Source organism: Pagrus major, chromosome 20, assembly GCF_040436345.1.
Source record: "Pagrus major chromosome 20, Pma_NU_1.0".
Taxonomy (NCBI): domain Eukaryota; kingdom Metazoa; phylum Chordata; class Actinopteri; order Spariformes; family Sparidae; genus Pagrus; species Pagrus major.
In genome coordinates this window covers 17,370,075-17,390,003 of record NC_133234.1, presented here as the reverse complement: position 1 = coordinate 17,390,003, position 19,929 = coordinate 17,370,075, and the positions used below count along the sequence as shown (strand labels likewise).

The following is a 19,929-nucleotide window of genomic DNA, read 5'->3' as shown; positions in this document are numbered from 1 at the left end:
TTTCGCGGGATTTGATCTCTTAAAACGAAGGCTGAAAAGCTTGCGCCGAGACATGGAGAGGACCTGATAACAACTAATTGAAAGGTTAATCTACATAGCAGCCTGTGACAAAGTGGTACCCTCCCCCTTCTTCTTCTTCCACTGTAGACATCCCTACTTCAGTGTAGTGGAGCGGACCGTCGCCCCTTTAGTGCGCTCCTACAATGATATTGTCAATTTCACTTTTTTTTTTTTTTCTTCTTTACCCCCCCCTCCTCCTCCATCAACATGTCCAGCGATGAGCCAAGGGAAACATTTTTTCACTTCATATTTTCAGGATTAGTCTCGGCACTTTTTTTTTTTTTTTATGTCATAACACCCCTATTAACATTTATTCCCTGTGGGCATTTTTAACTCCCATTGATGTGCTGTAGATATAACCTCAAATGTGATTGATTTAGACATAAACACAGACTTTTATTTATTTATTTTTTTTTGGAAAATGAGCTATATCCCACAACCTAGGGGCAGTATGAGAGATACTATACACCAACACCCTAATCTGCTAATTAACTTCCACCATGCCTAAGGAAGAAGAGCAATAGTTGTTAGCAATAATGTAGATCATTAAATTGTCAGTCTTTAGATTTGCGTGCTCCCCTCCCCTCATTCACCAACTCTTAGAAAATGCCAGAAAGCTCATTTTTCATGCAGTAATACAGATGTAATTAGAGAGATAATTGGTAACTTCCCATCAGATTATCAACACGCGCTGTAACTGTACAGGCAGCTCAGAGATCTCAAATGAAAACATTTAACCCTGGTGAAAAAGACACATTTGCATGCGTTTAATTCAGGTGTTAATAGTCTTGTCATTTTGTCATTATGCTGCATCTTCATCACATGCTCTCCTTATTACCTTGATGACCTCATTGATTCTATTTACCTGTTCGCCTGTACCCAATTTGCAGCGTTAGTGTGTGATAATTTGTGGTAAATACGTGTTGTGATTTTTTTTTTTTTATCAAAGCAGGTGAAATGTGAATAACAAGGAGGGGGGGGGGTTCTGACTGGTGTCATGACGGAGGCGCTGACCAAAAACCTGCCTGTGTCTGGTTATAATGAATGCCACCCTGGGCCCCAGCAGGTCCTCCACTGCTGCATGGGTCCAGGGATAATTTGAATTGGAGCATGTGCCATTGCAATCTGCCCATCCCCCCCCCCACCCCCCCCACCCCTCAATCCCTGCCAACTGCCACACTGGTGTTCACAAACACTGCTGCCCATCTGCGGGGCAAAACACTGGCCAGGGCCCCAGTTACTCCATCGCCCGCATTCAGAAAAATATATTCTGGTCGTGAACTCTTTTTTTTTTTGTTTGTTTGTTTCGTAAGGCAAATATCGCAAAGTCAAGTTTTTCCCTCTCCCTCCCTCAAAGTTGTTAACAGCATATTTAACTCAAAGCGGTAAATGAAAAGAGATTTTGTAGATTGCTGCAACACAATAAAAGCGGCATTAAACATTTTCAAAACGCCTTGGGCTCAGCGGCTTACAAAAACAGATAGCATTGTATTGCAAGAAGTAAATTAAACGCACAGATTCAATGTTTGTTTTTCCACCTCTTGCAGTCATTGAGCAAAGGCAAAAGTTTAGCTGGGAAAGTGAGAAAAGTACATTTAGTAGTTTCCTTATTGTGGCAGGCATTCTCATTACTTGATCATGGCTCCCTCTTTTTGTGTTTGTGTTTTGCCATCTGTCATCTTGAGAGGCAAATGAACCAGCTGCCATGGAGTGTGATCTTGCCCAATCAGAAATGTGGTCCTTTTCAAAGCGCATCTGTGTGAAACCTTAAAAAATGCTGATGAAAAAAAAAAAAGTGTCTCAAAGTTGTTAATAACATTTTGGCTGGAGAATGTTTTCACCTAGACGCCCCCGATTAGCATAAATGCATAAACTATGCCTCATTACGGGAAAAACAGAGCTCTTGTGCAGGAAGTGTAAAAAAAACGGATTCCTCCTGACATGCTCGGAGAAAAATAAAAGAAAATATGATGTAACAGGTTGCTCTAGGGGAACAAAAAAATGTTATTCTCAATCACACTTCTTTGTAGAACAGATGAGTGTTGAATTGTTTTCCACAAAACACTTGAGACACTGCCCAACACTTCTGCTGGCCCACAGACAGTGGGAGGGGAGTGGGGGGGTCGGCAGGGGAGGGGCCTCCCTCTGATCCCCGTCTCCAACCCCCAGCGACAGCACAGCTGGGTACAAAGGATCAGCCTAATTTTCAGGTCCCTCTAATGATCGCCAAGAAGAGCAACCACTAATCCCTTAACTGAGAAAAATGATCTCCTGTAGCCCCGCAGTGCAGCACCAGACCCCGAGAGTCCAGTTAGGACCCAACAGGCATGAGTGAGCGGAGCCAGGACACCAGGCTGGTGCTGGTTCCCCCGCCCCCCAGTCCCCTCCATAATGGAGGGTGTTGAGCTGTCCAAAAGTGATTAGCATGAGGGAGCCTCTGGCTGATTAAATAATTGGGAAATAGCCGAATCCTGTGTTGCTATAAAATTATTTTTTTGCATTTTGAGTATTTAAAGAAAGAATTGAAGGAATTAATAGAATTTAATACGTTGAAGCTGACTTTGTTTTCATATGTGAAAAATAGGAAAACAAAGTAGGATGAGTTTCATATTGTTTTATTTGTGTAATAACAAAGAACATTCTCTTCAGTTTTGTCCCATGGCTACTGTCACTGATAATGGCGTCCCATCCACGAATCCTGCATCGTGACAGCTCAATATTAAAGGACAAGTTCACCCCAAAATGAAAACTCAGTCGTCGTCTTCTCACCCTTATGCCGATGGAAAGTCAGGTGAAGTTTCGTAGCCCACAGATCATTTCTTGGTTAGAAAAACAGCGGTGCAGCACTCTCCTAAAACTGAAGTAGCTGGGGACTTGTTTTAAAATGCAAAATATAACGGCTCCATAAAGCTCGTCCAGCGTAATCCAAGTCTCTGGAAGAACAAACATCACCTCTTTAAAAATCAATTTGGGATCTTGGGGCTTTGGGAGACTTGGATTACGCCGAAAGAGCTTCATGGAGGCTTTTATATCCTGTTTGTTTTCTTACATTTTAATACAAGCCCCCATCTAGCGTCTGCAACGCTGTTTTGCTGTGAAGCTCCAGAAAAGTTTTGTGGACTACTCGAAACTTCACCCGACTTTCCATCAGCATGGGGGTGAGTAGATAATGACAGAATTTTCATTTTTCTGGTGACCTTATCCTTTAAAGGAACATTGAGCTGAACATTTTCTATATTTTACAGTACATAAGTATCACAACTCTCAACCCCTGCAGGCTTGAAAAAGGCTCTAAAAAGTTTGCAGCTTGCTGCTTCGTGACTGATGGCACTCATAGTTTACACTTCTAAATACACCACTTCTTTTGCATGCCAGCTTCTAGCTCAGAAGCTCCGATGTAAGTAGCTCGATTAGCAATTTATTGGTGAAGCGATAATTGTTTGGAATAAAGTCAGCACGAGGATCAAGAGCAGATTGTGCAGCAGCAACGGTTTGAGAAGTTTCGATGGACATTCAAATAGGTTTTTTCAGCCATGACTCCGGGTCACCGAGGGAATTGATTGTAACTCGAAGCGGACTACAGCTGCTGTCCTTCATGAAGTAGCAAAAAATAAACTTTTCTCAGAGCCACATTTCTGTCGATAGAAACTTTTCAAAATCTATCCTTCAGGATAATGCACTTCTCAACTACTGATACATCTCGTCAATATGATCCAAAGTATCGTGGTTGAAACATACAAATGATACGGATCCATGCTGGAGTAGCTTCTACACATTTTGACAATCTTTTTTCACCTTACAGGCCTACAGGCGTTTGTTCTTTGATACTTAAAATAATAGTGTTTCAGCAGAATGCTCCTTTAAACATAACCATTCCAATAATAGATACCAGTACAGTGTTTGAATTGTATTAAAACATCTGAGTTGATTATTGCAGCTTGATAAAATATTCAAGCTGCAGCACTTAGTCCCATGCAGTCAGTTACTGTAAATAGAAAAAATGTACATAAAATCCTGAAGCATACATATACAAGTATCTTGTGAACAAGACAAATATTCGTTGCTCGGATGCATCACTGAAAGTCTGGCTTCTCTGGGAAGGTGCATCCGACCCGTTTGATGATGACGTTGGCGGCGTAGTGTCCGGCCCGGATACACTCCTCCAGCGAGTGCTCTTGGACCAACGCAGAGAGGAATCCTGGTTGGACAGAAGAGCAAAGGTCAACCTGTGACCATCCATCACCTCCAAAATTGTTTGGGGAGCAGTTAGCGTTAATGTGAGCCAGGTACTAATGGTTTCTGGGAAGGGGGACAACGCTGCTTCATCCTCAACAGGACCCAAATGATGACTGTTTTATGTGGTGCTATGATAAGCTCATACAGAGTAAAATCAGCAGGCTAAATGTCACGCTCATATAACCTGGACACATTACTACGTTACATAGTTGGCCGGTATCAAAGGTTAATTGGCAATGTACACAGAAATCAAGCTGTGTGGACAATGATTTTCATGCCGTACCTCCCACAAAGGCGTCTCCCGCTCCATTAGTGTCCACGATGATGTTCTGGTCGATGTCCACAACAGGGAACGTGGTCACCCTCTCACCTGTGGTCAAGACACAGGAGGGCTGTTAATTAAAGTTGTACACACCAACTTCACACCTACAAGTTTTGGCTTATTACTTCTTTGATTGTAAAAACAATTCAGGGGGTCATTTCACACAGCGAGGCTTTGTTATAATTGGACATAGTTGGCTTTTTTCATTTCAGCACTTCAGCATGGCATCGTTTTTTGGGCTAATTAATGACATGTAAAACAGATGATGGTGACTCAGGTTACAAGTTTGGAATGATATAAACCACACAAGGCTTGAATGTCAAAACACGCTGAGTCTGAAAAACAAATATATGAATCTGAATCTATATAGCGAGGGGAAAAAAATGCATTGTATCATAAAGGCTACTCATGATATTGTTGTATTAGCCACGCTAGCGCTCTGGAATCTCACAAGTTTAGTTGTTGCATTCATTGCCTCATCATTAGTCAGCCATGACTTTGGAAATAAATTCTTCAGGGTAAACTCCAAACTCCCTCTCTCCAACTCAGAAAGGATCTCCTTATTTAGCAAGAAGGTTTATCCAGGTAGGTGTTGTTTCCGTAATGTTGTCAGACAACAACAGACAAGACAACCTCAGCCTGTCAGTGGCAAAAACAAGCACATAACGTAACTTTGACCGTCAGAGTTGCTCCAAAGGATTACACTGCAGCCGTGTCACAACTGCCAGCTGAGGCAGTCTACTGAACTGATTCCAAAACTTTAGATACGCATGAGTCATTTATACACCAAACATGTAAATTTAGGACCCAGGTCTAAAAATACTGGAATTTCACCTTAAAGAAGACAGGTGACAGTATAAAAAGCGACGAGGTCCGTCTAGGGAGGAGATTAATGTGGACGGATGGGTCAAACAATCCCCATGTGAAATCAAAGGTCAGTGTTGACTTATTTTATCAGCCCAACCCATGAATCTTTTCCTAAACCTGACCGAATAGTTTTGGTCCCTAAACATAACCAAACTGTAACCATTTCACAACTTTAACCACACGTTAGAAACGCTTTCTGGTGGAAACCCCTGAAGGTAATCTTCTCTCTTGTGCAGTTTAGTGCTAGTTAGCAAATGTTAGCATGTTAACATACACCACTAAGATGTTGAACATGGTAAACATCAGCATGTGAGCATTGCCATTGTGAGCATGTTAGCATGCTGGTATTTGCATTTAGTTTTAAGCAGCCTCACAAAGCTGCTAGCATGGCTATAGATTCTTGCTAATCTTCTGATTATTTTTTGGATGAATCTTCCAAATAAAAAAGTCCACCAAATGTCAAAAATAGTGTATGAGTCCATTTACAGAGATTTAAAACAGAGAAAAGCAGGATTTGAGAAGCTGTAATCAGTGACTGTTTTGCATTTTTGCATGATAAATAACAAAAGACTGAGAAATTATCTAACTAAAGAAAATTGTTATTTTCTGTTGATGGACAAATGGATAATTCAAATAGCGTTTCACAGCAAATGACTGGTAAAATGTGATATTAATCTAAAGAACAATGTCCCGCAGTGGCTCTAATAAAATTTCCAGAAGCAACAGATGATCAAATGCAAAAATCTCTAATGCTTTAGGTGAATACTCTGATAAATTAAAACCAATGCAAGAACAGTTGCTCTGAGTTGTTTCAGTTCAAAACGGAACCCATTAAATGAGGGTCTCTTTATTATCTTCAGTGGATTATATTGCTTCAATTATCAGTAGCATATGCACTTCAAAGAGACTTCCAGTTTAAAGGAGAGGGGGGGAAAAAAAGAAACAAAAATCTACCAGATGACAAAGTCTGGAGGTGTAGAGTGACATTAAATCAGCAACTTATGTCAGAACAATCTAAACCACACACACAATCTTCAAACAATCCGAGGGCTCTGGTGCCGACACGAACCTTCAAAAAGGTGCAGGAGACAAAAGACTGACATGTGGATAAAAGGAACACGAGGAGGCTGACAGACCTCTTATAGAGAAAAAAAAGGTTGGAGTTTAAGAAGAACATGAGAAAAAAACGAGAAAAAAGTTGTTTAATGAGGCTCCCTGCTAATCTAACAATGGCTCACAGGATATCTGTGCTGCAGATAAGACACCCCGCCTTATTAATTTTTGAATACATTTCTGTCCTTGTCCTACAGGGCGAAAGATACACAACCTGCAGCTGAGCATATGTTCGACACATGATGTCAAGGAAATGACTGTAATACGCCGACTGTGAGAGAAACTCCATCAGGTTGTAGTTACATATTACATCTCAGACAGCAGAACGTGACTGTAACACAGGTCAGGTACCGCCGACGTATCAGATAAAGAGATAGATTGTGTTTTTTTATAATGACACATTCTATCTTTAAAAAGGAAAGCAGGTGATTGTCACTTTGATAATAAATTACAATAAGACAAGAATCCTTTTAGGATCAGCTAATTAGCAGCATAACGACTTCGCTTAATTAATGCCACAGATGAAGAATCCTCCTCCCTCTTGAAACGATTAGCCGCAATGGAGAATGTGCTAACAATAAATTACAGCTTGTCAGTTATTCCACAGTTAAGAAACTCAAGTCCTTAGATGTGGTCGTGCTTCTGCAATGCTCTTTGTGGTTATAAAACCGGATGCTTTTAAATCTCACGCTGCTGCACTTGTTCAGAACAGGTTCTGTTGTTCATTAGCCGCAAGAAATAATAATAATAAAAAAAACAATAACCCTGTAAATATGTTTATGGCCGTAAAAGAAATTGGTTGCTCTCTCTAGTGTGGGTGTCAGCTCTTATTAGCAATTTGCATCTAGGTAACCTCTCACATAGAGTGCTGCTCATCTTCATGATAACACCACATCCAGAGGTGTCAGAATTCACTGAACAGATCTGAATCTGTCAAGATTGTTATGTTGTCGCGCGTGTGAGGGCTCGGATTCTTATTAGATCCTTTAAATTCACCGGGAATTAAATTACTCTTTTGACTGAACACTAGTGTGCATTTAGTGTTTTTGTTGTCCTTTGTTGCGTCTTGTTGCACATTCATATGGTATTGGAATAATCTGAAAAATTAGTTTCCGACTGGGAAAAATCACATGAACCAACTCGAGTCGGACAGTTGGCGAGAATTTTGGAACACGATCGCTGAGTTTGACATTATTTATGCAAACATGGTGAATGAAAGTAAATGTTTGGTTGATGGTAAGTAACTTTTGGTTTTGTACGATGGTATCAAGTTGTAACCGTTAGTTACTCTCCACATAGAGCAACCGATATCAGTTAAAAAATGTATTTATTAGCATTAACCCTCAACACATCTTCAGTGTACCGCCCACGTTGTGTTCATGAACACGCTGAAGTTGGAAGAACATCTAAATCCTAATAATGTTGGTGCGCCATCATCAGGTGAAAACCTTTTGTTGTACTTTGTGTTTAGTGCTAATCAGAAATGTGAGCATGCTAACACTCTAAACTAAGACATGGTAAACATTACCTGCTAAACATTGACATGTTAGCATTGTCATTGTGAGGATGTTAGCAAATATTTGACTCAAAGGGCTTTACAATCTAAAGGGCTTTACAATCTAAAGGGCCTTACAATGTGTAAATACAACACTAGCCTGGCATATATGATACAACACTTTCTGTTCTCAGACCCTAGATGACTGCAATTTTTAACAAAATAACCCAACTTTTGTGCAATTTTCTTGGAAAGCTTCAACAAATTCATTAATTTTGGCCACAAATCACATCACACCTCTGCTCAGGTACCTTTTAGAATTTGAGCTTGATGTTTTGGTCCTTTCTGAATATGACAACACGAAGATGTGTAAAAATTCTTCCATTTTTTGGAAAACATGTAGATGTAAACATGCGAATTTGATTTTCAGCCCCTCAGAGACGTACTCTTTAACATTTCTAACTGATCGCTTCGCTGTGGGCGGCATGATGTTGTTTACGGCATACAGAACTTTCTGGGACCTGTTTCTAGAAGCACAGCAGACATCCATTATTTCTCTTCCCTCTACCACCGCGGCCAAAGTTTGTACTCTCCTGCTCGGGGAAAGTTCACATAACCTCATTGATGCAAATTATTAAATTTGACTGACATGTTAACTCAGGTTACAGTCCAACAATTCCCCAGCCGTCTGTAACAAAGATCCAACTGGCAAAAATGGCAATAGCAAAAACTCCTGCCAAAATACTCTCTGTTGTTTCTGGCTTGTGGTTCGTCTGAAAACATCACTTTGCTGAACTCATTTCACATTTCACTGTAATGAGATCGGCAACATTATTTTCAATCAATAAAACTCTCTCTCTCTTTTTTTTTTTTTTTTTGTTAACTGTGCTTTAACTCTAACATATTCTTGTTCCCAGAGTTTGGTTTGACAAAGTGAGCGAAGCAGCAGATTGGTGGTGAATACGTGGGAGTGTAGTATGGCTGTGCTTTGACAGGTAACCTGCAACACAGGAAAAAAAAAAAAAAAAAAGAAAACTGAGAAAAAATTTGAAGGAACTCAAATACTTCCTCCGAGTAAGCTATAATTGTGTGCTTTTGTTAATTCGCTCTTCATAATTCCCTCATTACAACTCTTGAGTGGTGGTGATTAAACTTAAGAAATTCTTTCAACAGGCGTCTCTTTGAAATGAGTATCAATTAAGCCCTTTATTATTGGCTATTCTTTTTAACAATGCCAATTCACAGCACAACGCTGACTGAGAAAATGCTCTCCTGTTAAAAAAAAAAGAAAAAAGGCGACTGTACATGCAAATAAGACGACCTCGGCTTTATTGGAAAATGAGCATATGGAGCGTTGTTCTGACTCTGGAATTATTACACGCTTCATTTGATTGTGTTCCAGCGCTCACTATTGTTGCTTTGACAGAAAGCAGGTAGATCAAATAGTTGGCAGGTCATTAAAATGTACTTTGATCCTGTTAGACTGAATCATCTACACACGTAAAACAATTAATACATCATTTTAAATCCTGAGCTGTTCAGTGACTGGGAATTACACATGAATATTTAGCTAAAAGGCACGAGCTGAAGCACTCGACGGAGTTCAAGTACAACATCTTTATGTGAGAAACTTCCCCGAGAATACTTCTTCTTCTTCTTCTTCTTTTTCTTCTTCTTCTTCTTCTCCTGGAACGTTTCCTTTTGCTTTTCAGCCAAACTCTGAGCCTCGGAGAGGAAAACAACGTTACCGCTTTCTTGGCAAACGCGACAGGTTAGGAGCGAGTTGACATTCAATCTGTTTCCCTATCATAACCAGCATCTTTGTTCACAATTGAGTTAGGAAAAAAAAAAATTACATATGCCTGTAATTACTGTAACCACAGGCAAAAGATCATCGCCAACCAATATCCTTTCAGGGAGACATGAAAGAAAACACTTCAACGTGAGATGCCAAGGGAAAAGGGAGCCGGTCTTTCTCATAGCACAGAATGTTAATTGATTTAGTCTTTCATGAAGTATAGACCATAAACATCCTGCTTTTTAAACAGCAACAACAAGTAGATCTTTAAAAAAAATCTGCAACCTTTTATCTGCTGTCACTTTGAAGAGAATGACAAATAAAGCTAAATAATAGGAGTCTTAAGCCTTGTACTCATTGTACTCAGTATTCATTCCTCAGTCTACCTCATGTGATTAACATGTATAGATCAGGTCTTTTTTCAAAGTCGAAATCTGCCTGCTTGGCCCCCTTGAGAGCCCTAAAACTCCGCGAGGAGTCGAGTCAGGCTTTATCAAGTCCTTATCAGCGATTAGAGCGGCGACCCCCGCTGAATGATCGTTTATTAGATCTCCTCACCGTTAAGGTTCAGGGCACAATGATCTTAATTACTGCTTTAATGGGTGTATAAGCAAAAGCCCGGCGTAGTTCGGCAGTGTCAGTGGCAGCTAAATAAAGGGCCATTTCCCCCTGCTCCCAGCTCTTAAAAGGCACGTTTGAAGCGGTGGTGTGATGAAAGGCTCCAAATGAAGGGCAGGGAGGGGAGAAAAAAAAAAGAACAATAACAAATTGACATCTCTTTTTGGAGAATTATACCACGGGGGAAGGCTTTCTCCCATCCTTAATCACTATAAAATGGTTTAACATGACATGCAGAGGCTGGCAAATGATCAAATCCTGACAGGAGGACAAATTGCAAACAAAATGAGAGATCAAGTTTATTAGAGCGCCGCCTCTGGGAAATGAAAATCTTTAATTCTCTTTTTACATTGACATTTATTTGGCTGGCATGAATAGCAATGTTCACACACATACACACCGATCCTGCTGCAGCGACTACTGTAACTGCTCCGCTGCAATGATGGCACAGTCAATGACATTTATCATGTTTGCCTTTGTAGATGACATCTGAAACACATTGTCTTTCATCCCGCCTGCATTCATCATGTATTTTATATAAAGTTCACAGCGGCGCACGGCTCTGTCTTCCAGCAGGAGCAATGAAAGGAGCGGGCAGGAATTATCCATCACCTCCTGCACAATGGATGGATTCTTGTTCTTTTTAACTGGCGAGCTTCTGCTTAAAGATTTTGTTTCAAATTCTCATGAAAGGAAATGTACTTCCAGGAATTTCCTACTTTGAAAATGAATGTGGCCTGGTGTGCGTTGCCCTCAGGAGTGGAACACGGTTCACTGCACTGAACCATCACTTAGATTTTGCATACATTTCGCATTTTGTGTCATGTATTGTTATTGCAAAAATATGTCACCTTTAAGCTCTGTTTTTGTTCTCCACCAGCTCCTGAGGGAAATATCTGTTTACTTGGCTGCTAAATGCTCCACTCTATTCACCAACTAGCGGCTAACTGTGTCCGTCTGCTGTTTGTCGAGCAGGTAGCATATAGTGGCTTTATCAGAGCTTTATCGCCGAAAACAGCAGCCTGCTGCGGCTGTAAACACCACTGCTGAGAGTGAACCAAAACAGTAAATTGACTGGCAATAAAACCAGAAGAATGAGTTAAAGGATGCTAAAAATAGTCCGGCATACTATAATTCTGTGGGGTTCATCACTATGAGCATCCCCTTTCAAATCAAACATGGATATTTTTATTGGTAATATAAAAATATTGATTACAGCCACTCTTACCCTTTATTATACCAAGTCTCTCTTGTGAGTCCAAAAGGGCAGCGCAGACAATTAAAAAACAAATCACAACAGAAAACAGAGAAAATAAACAATTAATTATTGATTGTTTCATAATGCCAACAGTGACTGCTGGCATTATATCACTTCAGCTCGTAAGTGCTCTCACCAGCAGTTTGAAATTGAGGACACTGGACACATGTGAAGCCAGAGTCCTGCAGTGCTAACAGTCCTGCTGTAGCTGTGCCTCTCTGCAGTCCCCAGTGATGAGTGATATGCCGGAGTCTTTACCTGAGGCCATCTCTCCCTCGTGCACGACTAGTCTGAGCTGCAAGGGCAACGAGGAGAGACACCCCGTGGCTCTACACAAAGGCGAAGGCTCCCAGCAGTAATCGGAAACTATCGTCTCTCCCCACACCGCTTAAACCTGCAACCCCTGCTCGGTTATGATGACACTGCCTTTTAATGTCCCACTAACAAATATGCCCTGAATCAAAGGAAATTGGATTGATCTGTGGACCAACATTGTCAACCCCTCTCCTCAAGGTCACTCTGCCAGCATTTTGCAGGAAGAAAAAAAAAAAAGGGCAGGATGTAAGAGATGAAGCATTAAAAATTGCTGAGGACTGGCCTGGAGTCTGTCCAAGACAAAGTTAGAAGTACTTCACAAATCAATGCCTGCTCTCTGCATCCCCCACACTTCTTTTATGCTCTGAAATGACAGAACGTAAGTGCAAGCATTCTTTTTTTTTTTAACATCTGGTGTCAATATTGCAGGTTAACTTCAAAGAAATTACTGATAGCACTCGGCTCTCTTCAGTCAGCGATCTACCGTCTATTTAAGGCTGCGTTCTGCAGTTTTTGAGAGATGAGGTTTATGTGAAGGGTAAAGATGTCTGAAAGGGGCCAAAGTTGGGATGGCTTTGAGTGGTACTTGAGTGGAAATAAGTCAAAAACAAAAATTGCCTACCAACAGTTGCAACAGTGTCGTCCTTGCCCTGGGTGAAGACCACCACTCGCTGCCTCTTTGTGTTGTCCTTGGGGAGGTTTTGGGTCTTCTTTGCAATCTCCGCAATGTCATCTGTCTGTAAAAACAAAACAAAACAGACCACTGGGTGAGCATGTTAAGTTGACTGATCATGAAGAGCAATTTCTGAGGAGTTAATCAAAGATTCACAAAGTGTGACTGAGTGGGGTCAGATATTTCCAATCCTGCCAGACGGATCAAGTGATAATGAAACGAGATGGGCTATGAACCGCTTCGAGAAAGATCAATAGCGGTGCTCGATGATGTTTCCATGCAGTTACAGGAGAGCTGTAAAATATTAGAATGTCATATTCCCTAAGTGAGATGAAAATAAGCGTGTGAAGATATGCTGTTGTCAGATAAAGCTACTTCTGCGAGCTGAAGGGATAGGTGGTGCGTGTACTGTATCATTCTCTTCCTGAAACAGGCCATCTCTCCTCAGCATCTGCACAGAATGGATATTCTCGCCTGGAGACGACAGAACTCTCCGGAGTGCTTGCCTTTGATCATGAGAGGGATAAAAAAACCCACACCTGTCAGTGCTACTTTATTATTAACTCATCATGATGTACTATGAGCAGGTGGAATGTCTTTATCGCCGTCTCGCAGTGGGGTGGACTCTGCTTCTCCGTAGTACAGCACACTGAGGAGCTAGCATTAAGGGTCGGAGACGCCTCTAGCATCTGTATCAAAGCTAACACTCGAGCACCTTCAGGGCGAGCAAATACTGTGGTTATGGGAGTAATCAGAGAGATAGGCTCCAATACCACCAGCCACACTGGCTCACTCAAACCAATGAGCTTTTACACCTCTAAATGCTTCCCAAATGTCCTTTAATCAGCCCTGAGAGGTCCGGGGAGACCCTGGGCCGAGGAAAAATGGGTGTAACACTCTAAGTAAGTGCTAATGGTGAGGTTAATACAGAGGCTGTTAGCAGGCTGTGGTGAAAAAAAGGCAATTTGTCACTGTGACTGGATGTAACCACAAGCACTCCTCCAGACACTGAATGCAAAACCGCACAAGGCTCCGGCACATTGTCACCCTTTGGTTTTATGTTCGCTGACATAAAAAAGGCGCTCTACTCAGGTTTAGGAGCTGAAAGGTTCTAAGGGCCAGAGGTGGAGGGGTGAACATCATGGCTGTTACTACACACACATAAACACACAAAAACAACTACCACCTTTTTGCTTGGCAGAAGAACTTACCTGACAAGTTCCTATACGGCAGGAGAATGCAGAAAAATAACATGAGTGCAAAGCAAATGAATTGACAAACGATATGGTCAATTTACTTTACTGCTGACAAATGGCAATATTTACGATTGTGCGGCAATTGATCAGACATAAATCAACAAACCGTGAAATATGAAAGCTTTACAATGGTGCTAAATTGTGTTTTTGTGTTGGCGCCAGCGAGAAAGTGATCATCTCCACTGCAGGCTGTTTGAGAAACACAGCCAGGGAGAGATTCAATTAGAGCTGCGATGCAGATAGTTCTTTGAGCATTTAAAGGAAACGGCTCACAATCAGGCGACTGTGTTCAGATCTGCTGATTGCTGTTTTGGAGAGGACAAGCTTTTTTTTAATCTTGTATTTACACTGAAGAAGTGCCGCTGTCATTTTTGTTAGTCATCCATAATGTGATGATAACAATGTTTCAGAATACATTAAGGGTGCATCGTGCAGCGTTTTTGGGTCAGATTTTGACTACTGGGGAGCAACTACAATAAAATACAATCATAGTCCCCCTCAGAAGTGCCAAACTGACCAAAGAACCAGACATTTACTGAATTTAAATGAACATCACTGGCCTTAAAGGCTCAGAGACACAACTCACAATTTTTCTTTGCTCTACAAATGAATTGTAACTTATAGTTTTTGTTTATTGGCGTAGACTAGAACCATATTATTGATGATAGAATTAAATTGTGTTAATATTTATAAAAGCCTGTTGTGAAAAATGATTGATTTCACATTATGTTGTCATGTTATAGTGAGTCACATTACTTGGTACACATGTCGTGACTTGTGATGCAATAAAAATACTTGGTGTTTTGTCCAGAAAATTCCTGGAAGAGAGTGCAATGAACTTTGGTCTTACATAATTTTGGTCACATGATAATTGGTGGTCGAAAGTAGGGGTGGCCATCTCTAAGCACCAGACGATTAGATTCTGATTCTCGCTTAACATAGCCTACTAGTAATAATCCATAATCAAAATAAACAGATACATTTACTATCATTATCTTTGCTTAAGCTCAGCCATCCTTAACAAAACTCAAGAGGTAGCCTAGCTTAGAATGTAAACATGGTGCTTATGTCTGTAACGTTTCACCATCCAACATAAAGCCCGGTCTTACAAAATTGTTAAAGGCGATCATGATGTTGAGAAAGGGATTTTAAATGTCCAATTATTGACTTCTCTGCATTGAGACATAATCTTTCAAGAGAGAATCATGATGCATCTAAAAATCAATTTTATCCACCATCTACAGTCGGCTGTGACCATCCTTAAGCAGTCTTCATGACAACTGAAAGCCACGGGATATGCCTGAAAGCTCCAGAAAAGTGTGTTAAGACTCAGCCTTTTTCAAACTACTATTTCCAAGATCAATACTGAATCTTATTTGAGACATTTTCTATATTTTTTATGTTAGGGTTGGAAAAATATACCAATTACTACATAGCCCAGAGTGATTCTGCAATTATATTACAGGTACATCGCTTATGTGTAAAAGACAAAATTCCTCCAATAATAAAACACTGTCACAGTTATTTTCTGCTTTAAACAAAATGTCTCCTGTATACTATATATATTGATATTTTGAAGACTTTCCAGTGCACAACTACAGTATGAGGGCAAGTAAAATTGTCATCAAAAAAGTGACAAGAGAAAAAAAAAAAGACAACTGTGAACCATCTAGAAATGCAGTAAGTACAGCACACACCACTGATGTTATCTGAGAAATCACATTCATCCAATGCAATTTCGCAGAGTGTTCTGGCAAATCAGGTTGACATGGAAAATGTCAAAGAATTGTAACTACTAGCAGAGTCTACACTTTGCCCTTTGTGTTTTTTTTTTTTTTTCATACGAGGCCCCCTCCATCACTGCCACCCCCTCCCTCTCTTTTCCCGCCTTCATCCCTTCTCCTCTCTTAAACCTGTCACTGGCATCAGGATTGCATTTCTATTCCAGTCACGTTGATCACACCGTTAGTGATTCTGGATGACAATTATTCACACAGTGCAGAGCCATATTCAAGGCAGCTCTACCTTTGAAAGAGAGAAGGCACTTAAAATACCTGAGCCCATTCGAAAAAAACCCTCACATGCACCGGCTATTTGTGCTTTTTGATTTCACATTTTAAAAAGCAGCATGAGGGATATGCAAAACACAAGCAAAATTTAGACCAGGGGAACATTCATTCATCCACTTTAAAAGACATAGTGTACATTCTATGGGGTAACAAGCACTGTAATTTTCATCTCCATAATCTAAAACCACAGGTGGCTGTAATTTGGTTATTAAAAGACTACAGTGTGTTTCAGTGTGCAGTGAAGGGAAGACATACAGTATCATCCCCGAGTGCAATGAAGATAATGAGGAGGCTTTTTAACCAGGCAACCTGATGAGCCCCAAGCCTGCAGAGAAAGGCTTGAAACCATGCCCAACTTCTCAGCTTCCCAAGAGGCTTTTCAAAATTCAATAAATAACATCTGTAGGCGATGTTGGGTGCAGACCTAGCAGAGTGCGTCATAACAGAGAGCTGGCTGAACAAAGAAACCATGACGACTGCCAGGTTTCCATAGCAACTGCTGCAAGGCCTGCAGAGTATAATAGCACATCAATCACTGTCCAAAAAGAACTTCATTATCAGCAAAAAATAAACCTTTAGGATCTGTTTAGTGTGCAATTGCTGGTCAACTCACCTCAAAGCCCAGCTCTTTGGCAAATGTGGCCGCCTCCTAGAAAAGAAAACACACACACACACACACATAAATGAGCAGTTAATTAGAGAGTCACAAACAGAGCAGAATGTCACACTCCAGACGTGAAGTAAAGACATCTCGCTTGCCTCCACTCCTCACATGTACAGCCATGTCACCTGAGAATAAGTAACCTGAGTTAGTGTTGCTATGCCAGCTCCTGATTTAACAGGCATGCAGCCCACCCATTTAATCTATTGCCCCACTTCATCTCATCTTACCACGGCAGCATGAGATAACACCACGTCAGCCTCCAGCCATGAAACCACCACTGAAACCATGAATATGTGCTGGTGTGTGGGAATCCCCAGCACTGCAGGCATTCAACACCCACTATATGTTTCTGTAGTCTCCTAACAGGTGCACTTTAATGGCCCATACCAGGGCTTATGCAAGTTTTTGCTACTTAACTATAAATCATGTAACACTGATGCTTAACTTTCCCAAATATATGCTGTCGTTTAAGAGTTTGAGATACATGTACTTTTTCCACTGTTCAGGCAGCCATTGATTTCCATTCATTAACATATGGCATAAGAATCAGATAGCAGAACTCATGAAAGTTGTTTAAGTTGTCCTATTCAAATTCATGCTGTGTAGTTTTAGATATTTGGATGTAGTGTTCCTACATTTTCAGGCAGCCATTGATTTCCATTCATTAACGCATGGCAGGAGAATCTGATGGCAAACACCTGAAACTTGTTTAAGTTGTCTAAATGAACCTCATGCTGTATAGTTTTGATATGTAGATGTAGTGATCCAACCTTTTCAGGCAGCCATTGATTTCCATTCATTTTAATACAATATTAATAATTATTTTCTAAAACTTTTCTAATCCATCACAGAGAACATTAAGTCCGCAATAGAAGGTACAATTCTTTGGATGTGTCGCAAATCTCTTTTAAAGATGATGTCTTGATGAAGAAAAGTCAACAATCAGAAATCTAAAAACAATTTTTGACATTTTAATTGCCAGGCTATACATTCCTTACAACTGAACCAATTAGATGGGGAAACATAATTCTTCCAATCTATCTGTGGTGAAACTACATCACAGTTTAATCTGCTCGATTCACCAGATGACACAACTCATGAGTTTCAAGTTTCAAGAGTTTTCCAGCTGATTTTAATATTGTATGTAAATGAATGGAAACCACCAGCTGCCTGGAAAAATACACAAAAAAACCTCAATACTGCCTACAAGTGTAAGTTTTCCATGATTTGTGAGTGCTAAAGCTAAAATCTGGGGACCTTTTTAAAAAAAAAAAAAAAAAAAAAAATCATACAGAGTTAAATGGAAATCAATGGATGCCTGCAATGGAAGGGACAAAAACAAATATAAAAACATTATGATTCTGAATATACAAAAATGTAAATCAACCATTTTTGTGTAATTGGTTCTAGTTTCAGGGTAAGAAATGAATGGAAACCAATGGATGTTTGGAAAGATCCATTTATACATAAGTTATACCAGCTCCAAAAGTTTTACATGATTTGTAGGACTAAAGCTAAAAATTTGGGAACTTGGAACATGTTCCAAGTCTGCTAATTGTTTTTATATTATACAGAGATCAATGGAAATCAATGGATGTCTGGAAAGGTAGGAAAAAAAAACAAATATAAAAGGGTCAGAAATGAATGGAAACCAGTGAATTATTGGAATAGAAGACACATACGCATGGTTTAGAGTATGGTTAGCTGTGATGTCCAATTTGAGCCTTTAAATGGTGACAGAAGCTGTTGCTCGTCAGTTCAGAACGATGCCACAAATCATGACAGACAACCTCGTGCTCTAAATTCACTTTTGACCCCAGACGGGGCAATAAGTTGATGCTATGATTCTAAATAATCCAATTATCTGTAGAAGGGGGCTGGTGTTTGCGTGACCTTGGGGAGAGGTTGACAACCTGGTCCTCAAACAGAAGGGGAGGAGATGACATGGAACAATAAGGTTACTGGTCCCTGGAGGAAAGCCTCATGGCTCTCTGCCTTGAATCAACATCACAGCGCCAGCAATATGTCAATTCATCACCACCTCCCTAACCCTCCTCCTACACACACAGAGGTTAAGAGGCTAGTCAATTAGCTTTCTGTAGACAAAAAGCATGTTTATAATGAGCACAGGTGAGTAGTCTTTTCTTTTTCTCATCCCTTTGCCTTTTCAATCTATCGAGGGCTTAGGTCTCACATTTGTTTTCATTTATTTACAACCACATATTGACATTTCTCCTCAGGAACGTTCCATCACCGACCAGCATGAGGCATCTCGCAGGGATACGAGCGGCTTGGAAAAAAGTCTTGTCAAAACAGTGATATTTCATCTCAGAGCATTAAAAAAGAGACACATGAATGAAGGCTGGAATAACAATGGTGCTGTTGAGCGGCGCATGCCTCTATCTCACCCTCTGTCTCTCTCTAGTTAGCAGCTATAATATTAGTGAGAAAAGCCTTTCGAGAGAGTGTGGGTGTTAGAAGAAAAGATAATTGAAGCGATGTCTATGAGCCACATGTGTACAGTGTAATCCCTTTCAGGAATTTATTAATTTCCATGAGCTCTTATGAATGCCAACATCAAAAAATATTTGGTACTATACGCTCAGATAAACCTAATATATTGGTATGATAAATACTGTATGGTGGTAAATATGCAATTACTGCGACTGCACAGGCAAGCCAATAAAACTGAAACGATAAGCAATAAAACTCACAATTTCCTTAAGGGGCTTATGGTATTAATATTCAAAAATCTTATGTTTCAGGCTGTGTATGTTTCACATTTGACGTGTGCTGCTTTGGTATGTTGCGGTAGACGCTTTTCAAATGACAGTCCATGTGCTTCTACAGCTGTCGCAACAATGACAAGTGCTTCGAGTGACATCTGGGCAAAATCCTCTCGTGCTCAAAAAAGCATCTCGTTTGTTCGGAGATTGCTGTGATTGCATGCTCGTCTTTGATGATCCGCTCCGAGTCAGATTCCGGAGGAGAGAGAGAGGGCTGTTGCAGATTTCGAGGGGCCCGCGAGTTCTCCTCCTTCTCCTCCTCGGGCAAACAAGGTAAAAGATAACAAGGCGGGCTGAGTGCATGAGCCCTCTGCAGCCATAGTTAGTATAAAGCTATCAGAATGTGTGAGATGTTGCTGCTGTCAGAGGCTTAAACAGTCAAAGGGATATTTTTAGAGA

The 19,929-nt window shown here is 40.5% G+C and overlaps 1 protein-coding gene across 3 annotated transcripts in view; it reads right to left on the bottom strand.

Annotated features, from left to right (window-relative positions):
• Nucleotides 1-2,659: 2,659 nt before the first annotated feature.
• LOC141015348 (adenosine kinase-like) overlaps nucleotides 2,660-19,929 on the bottom strand; it is a 112,642-nt gene continuing 95,372 nt past the window's right edge. For all 3 annotated transcript variants that reach the window (XM_073489385.1, XM_073489387.1, XM_073489386.1), the window contains 4 exons: nucleotides 16,694-16,729; nucleotides 12,705-12,819; nucleotides 4,580-4,666; nucleotides 2,660-4,258 (listed from right to left, as the gene is read on the bottom strand). In XM_073489385.1, coding sequence (XP_073345486.1) covers nucleotides 4,134-4,258; nucleotides 4,580-4,666; nucleotides 12,705-12,819; nucleotides 16,694-16,729 — 363 coding nt within the window. In that variant the 3' untranslated portion in view covers nucleotides 2,660-4,133. The remainder of the gene's footprint in view (nucleotides 4,259-4,579; nucleotides 4,667-12,704; nucleotides 12,820-16,693; nucleotides 16,730-19,929) is intronic.